General features: G+C 46.0%; 1 protein-coding gene across 3 annotated transcripts in view; it reads right to left on the bottom strand.

Annotated features, from left to right (window-relative positions):
* Window positions 1–6,000, bottom strand: part of npnta (nephronectin a) — a 76,230-nt gene that overhangs the window by 24,056 nt on the left and 46,174 nt on the right. For all 3 annotated transcript variants that reach the window (XM_083635113.1, XM_083635114.1, XM_083635112.1), the window contains one exon: window positions 4,537–4,992. In XM_083635113.1, coding sequence (XP_083491239.1) covers window positions 4,537–4,992 — 456 coding nt within the window. The remainder of the gene's footprint in view (window positions 1–4,536; window positions 4,993–6,000) is intronic.

Genomic DNA, 6,000 nt, shown 5'->3' on the forward strand with positions numbered 1-6,000 from the left:
CTCTCTCTCTCCCTCCCTCTCGCTCTCCCTCCCTCTCTCTCTCTCTCTCTCTCTCTCTCTCTCTCTCCCTCCCTCTCGAGTTGCTTCAACTCCGCCCTCCGTGGGCGGACAAGCTTGTCACCAGTCAGTGCTTTGCTGTGCCTGCATGTCTGGGCCGCTGTTTGAGGAAGTCGGGAGGGACTCGCTCGTTTGGAGTTTTGGTTGAGAGAAGCTTTTGCGATTCTGGTCATATTTATGCTGCGTGTTTCAAAGTGTGTTCCTGCACCTGTAATCTATCACCCGATCATAGTAGATCGGCTGAATCTATTATGTAAATTTGCAATCCCGCATCGCCAGCAATCAGCGCGAAAAGGAGAATGGCTGGGCTGAGAATGGCTTGACAAGTTAAAAAAATGCTTTCCTTCCTCTAGCAAGGAGAGCACTGTTGCCACTTAGTGGGTCGGTGGAATGGGTTGTAAACGTTCGGTGGCTCCAATAATTATATAAGAGATGTAAAAGGCTTAGATGCACAACCCACCGTCAAAAAAAAAAAATCGATGCCAAAAACGTGTAAACACGTTGTTGGCAGGGAACAGCTGGATTCTGAAAACGTGTTCATACGTTGTTGGCAGTGAATTTAATGTAATCTTCTCTCCCCGTTCTCTAATTACGTGATGCCATCTGGCAAGGTGAGTTGGAACGACAATATCTCACCTCCTACACTCTACTCTGCTGTTGCATTTCAGCAGCCAATGCTGCGTCAAAGCAGCTTAGTGTTCCGCTGAGGGTTGCAGTGCCTATATGAGCATGCATTACACCAATAACACGTGTAAGGGACACTTTTACTGTCATTGTTTTTTATGTCATTTTCTGTTTCGGTTGCCTTTCATTAGGTCATATTATATTGATATCGTGGTATGAGACTAGATATCGTCTTGATATCGTAATATCGTGATACGGCATAAGTGTTGTCTTTTCTTGGTTTTAAAGGCTGCATCAAAGTAAAGTGACGTAATTCTCTGAACTTTACCAGACTGTTCTAGCTGTTCTTTTATTTGCCTTTACCCACTTAGTCATTATATCCACATTATTTATGATCATTTATTAAAAATCTCATTGTGTAATACATATTTTGTGAAAGCACCAATAGCCATCCCTACAATATTGTCGCAATATCGATTTGAAGGTATTTGGTCAAAAATATTGTGATATTTGATTTGATCAATATCGTCCAGCCCTACCTTTCATGTAAGTTTGGCACTGATTCTCATTATGTAAAGGATTTGGGCTGTGCAAAGAAGTTTGTTCCAATGTAAAGAGAACAGCCAACAGACCTTAATCAAGGGAATTCAGATAATTAATTAATTCAGAGAAAATTCAATAAAAAATAAATGAACTGGTTATGCAGTTGATTACCTGCACTTTGTAAAACAACAACAACAACAACATTATGGAACACAATGTAGTTGCTTTTTGAATTCAGTGACATCATTTGGTTTTCAGAGTACTTTAAACTAAAATAAAGACTGACAACATGAATCTAATTGAGAATAAGGGCCAAACTGAAAACGGTGCTTTATTTTGAAGGCCATCCACTTCATGATGATTTCAATGGACTCAGAAGCTCATTTAGTGAGCGGTTAGTGATGCCTCAGTGTTCCACTGAACGACTCAGAAGGTCTTTTTTGCAGCAGCGGTCAGATTTTTTAACAAACACAGCAGTTAATCCCGTTTCAATGGCTTTTTATGGTGTCTGTACACTGTGTTATATATTGTTTGTTGTCTGTTGCTAGTTGTCTGTTATTGTCGTCTGTATGTGTCACTTTGGTGGCAAATGAGTTTCCCCACTGGGGATTAATGAAGCTTAATCTAATCTAATCTAAGATACAGATCAATGTCCTTGTGCTTCTATTTGAAATGGCGAAGATAATACACATCATCCATCAGGACAGCTTCACTTCTGATTTGCCAGCATGTGACTTGGCTCTATCATATTTCATAATCAAGCACAATGTGTCAGGATTCAGATGAAAGAATATGTAAATTCTCCCCAATTTGGTCGGCTGAAGCCTGTCAGGGAACTTGATGTGGGGAGACGTGATGAAGATGAATGCTTTGACGGTAAAGCCGTCTTATACAAACTGGCAGTAAAGTAATTCAAGAGCGTGGTTCAGGTAAAAAAAAAAAAAGAATTTACAGTTAGGACTCAAGATTCTTATATATAACAAAAACAAAAACAAAACAAAAAATTAAACATGCCCCCAGGGCAGAAATATGGAGAAAAAGGTGGCATTATAATGCACATGTTAAAAAAAATGCCATCTGTGCAACACCTGTGATGACACTTGGGCTACTGTACTTACTGTAATAATAATAATATACAGTCAACGTGTACAGCAGAAAACTTTCCAAAACACCAGACGTACGATAATTATCGTATTTGTATGATAATTTACCTCCCAACAATGATCTTTTTGAATGATAATTCAACACTGCCCAGAATGCATTTCGGCACTGAAGGAGCAGAGAAAACTCAGCGCAGCCATGTTTTCTCCGCAAGGCAACTACCGGTATTTAGTTTCTGTTTGTTTGGCCTCTATATATGGTTAATATGGCACTTTATGAAGTTTTAATAGTTTCAGTAGTCAACTGTAACTAAATAGTAAATCTAGTTGACCCCCAATATGCAATCAGTTTTTCAAAATAAGGCCTATGTGGAAATATAATTTTGGAGAGCCATGAGAGCGCACAGCGGACCGACCATCTCAGCTCGTGTAACCCAGCTGCAGAATGGGCTCAGGTGGAGAACTTTATCGTTGGAGACGAACGCAAGTGGCACTCACTGGAGCTCAGCGGAGAGCAGTTTCAGCTCCAGAGGCAGGGGGGGACTTTTAGCTGCAGAGAGGAGGTCCGCCTCTCGACGGAGGGACAGACGCTGGGCGTACGGAGGTAATGGAGGTAATGACCCGATTGATTATCGTGTATCAAAATCATCACAGGTGTTATTGCTAGATTTGCGGGTTTTTATGTGCGCGTGCCAGATGCTTCACAACAAGACCAGGAGACCTGGTTCTGCCAGACCCATAAGGAACAAATTCCTAGTAGGCAACACACCTACAAACCACTTTATAAGTTAAAAATATAAATCATTTTAGGCATTTTGTGTGTGTGTGTAACATTTTGTGTATAGGGGTATTTGGTTGTAGATAGGCTAGACCAGCAAAACTTCCAGTCTGATTACATTCACCTGTCCCTTGTCAGTCAGTGCACAGAATATGGGCAGAAGGGCCCCCAGGATGGGGGCCACCGAGGCCGGGACGAACCTCTGCATGATAGAGCGAAAAAAAAATTGGGTGGGGAGGGGGGGGGGTAGGTCGACCCTCCCTTCCAACCCGGGATGGGGGCCACCGAGGCCGGGACGAACCTCTGCATGATAGAGCGAAAAACAATTTTTTTTTTGGGGGGTGGGGCGGGGGGCGGGGGGGGTAGGTCGACCCTCCCTTCCAACCCGGGATGGGGGCCACCGAGGCCGGGACGAACCTCTGCATGATAGAGCGAAAAACTTTTTTTTTTTTTTTTTAATGGGTGGGGAGGGGGGGGGGGGGGGGGGTAGGTCGACCCTCCCTTCCAACCCGGGATGGGGGCCACCGAGGCCGGGACGAACCTCTGCATGATAGAGCGAAAAACATTTTTTTTTTTTTTTTTATGGGTGGGGGGGGGGGGATAGGTCGACCCCCCCTCCCAACCCGGGATGGGGGCCACCGAGGCCGGGACCAACCTCTCTGCATGATAGAGCGAAAAGAAAAAAAAAAGTTAAAAAAATATATTTTTTTGGGTGGGGTGGGGGGGTGGGGGCTAGACCCCCTCCCAACCCGGGGGGGGCCACCGAGGCTGGGACGAACCTCTGCATGATAGAGCGGGGAAGAAAAAGTTCGGGAAAAAAAAATGGGGGTGGGGGGGTAGACCCCCTCCCAACCCGGGAGGGGGCCACCGAGGCCGGGACCAACCTCTCTGCATGATAGAGCGGGGGGAAAAAAGTAAAAAAAAAAAAAAAATTGGGTGGGGGGGGGGGGGGGGGGGGTAGACCCCCCTCCCAACCCGGGAGGGGGCCACCGAGGCCGGGCATACCTCTGCGCCATGACGGGGGTCCGTCCTGGAGCACCACACGAAAAATGGAAAAAAATGGAAAAAAGCTCCATAAAAGGAGGCTCTCATCCCGCTCAATCTATCCGCCAATAGTGCATCCCAGCCTGGATGACTCTTGCACGGTCCCCCTGTGTACCTCCAGGGAGGAAAAGAGGGACAGACCGACCGACCGACAGACCGACAGACCGACAGACCGACCGACCGACAAAGCCTTCTGTAGGCCGACCCCCTGGGTCTGGCAAAAACCAGTCTAGAAGCAGCTATGTGTGGGGAAAAACAAAAAACAAATCCTAATTGCTACATAAAAGTCCCACATATTAATGCAAAGTGGTGTCTAACCTGCACCATGCTCTTTAAGTCAGATGTGTGAGGAGAGAGAGAGAGGGAAAAGAAACAAAAGCCAGTTCTTACTGTGGACGTCCCCTCTCTGTTTGGTGACCTCCTTCTGGATGGTGTTGTCCACAGGAGTGACCTCCGGCGGCGGTGCGGGTCTGGTGGGAATGGCTGGCCTGGGTGGGACATAGGGCTTGCGTGTGGGTAGCGGTGGTTTCCTGGTGGGGATGAAGGGTTTTCGGGTGGGAACCGATGGTTTTCGGGTGGGAACCGATGGCTTTCGGGTGGGAACCGATGGCTTTCTTGGAGCAGGGGTGATCCTCTTTGGAGGGAGCGACGCTTTGGTCGTGGTTGTAGTCGACGTGGTAGTGGCAGCGGTTGTTGCTTTGGGGACGACGGGGGCAATTCTCCTAGGAGTCACTGGTGGGCGGCGGGTGGTGGTGGTCCTCCTGTGGTCCAGGTCCGGGATGCGGTTGTGATGATTGGGAGGCGGGTGCCCCGGTCTGGGCGGGTCGATGACCACCTTAGGAATGGCTGAGATGATAAGAGAATACAGGTGGAGCAGTGAAATATGAGCACTTAAAGAGTTAATGAGGCAGAGAACTGCAATGATCAGCTTAACCTTTAGAGCAAAAGCTTTTCATCTTTTCTTTCATCTTCTGAGACTTCACCCTATAACCATTAAGTAAACGTTATCTCACAGAAAATTATTAGGTGTCTTAAATCTTCCTGAAACAAAAGCTCTTACTTGCAAAGTAGCCAGGTGGACCTAATCATTGACAGATCATTTTTGGACATTTTTCTAAGTTCAAGGGAGAGGACAAGGACAGACTAGAAGACTAGAAGAGAGAGAGAGAGAGAGACAGAGAGAGAGAGAGAGAGAGAGAGAGAGAGAGAGAGAGAGAGAGAGAGAGAGCAATGACATGCAACAAAGGTGCTGGACTGATTCAAATCCAGGAAATCACAGTTAAAGGGTCAATTTCAGTATTATGCAAATGAACAATGTTTAACTTCAATCCATCCTGCCTGGACCAAGAGCTCCCTTTTCATTCCCAGAATTTCCTGGTCCAAATTATGTCATAATGATGTCATTTGGAGCAGTTTTGCCATGGTGTCACTATTACCGTACTGTCACTATCACTATCACTATCACTATCATTATTGCTCACTATCACACTATCACTATCACTTTCATTATTGCTCACTCTACCTACATTCGCAGAACTTCCTGGACCAAATGACATCATTTGGACAAGAAAGTTTTGCAAATGAATGTGGAGATGGAGGGAAGTTCAACATTATTCATTTGCATAGACAGTACTACTGATTTTGTAATGATATTGGCAAAGAGGCCCTTTAAATGGTATGTGGCTTACACAACAAGTTCTACTCTTGTGAAGTGAACTCTCTGATACCACAAAGTCCTGCTCATCTGTTCGTGTGCGTGTCCCGATTAGCAATTCTTTGTGCGCTCGCTCGCTCGCCTCCCGGGCCTCCTGGCGCCGGGCTAATTCTGCCGTGTGTGTGTGTGTGTGGAGTGAT

This window comes from Poromitra crassiceps (assembly GCF_964638095.1).
Source record: "Poromitra crassiceps genome assembly, chromosome: 4".
In the NCBI taxonomy this organism is placed as follows: Eukaryota; Metazoa; Chordata; class Actinopteri; order Beryciformes; family Melamphaidae; genus Poromitra; species Poromitra crassiceps.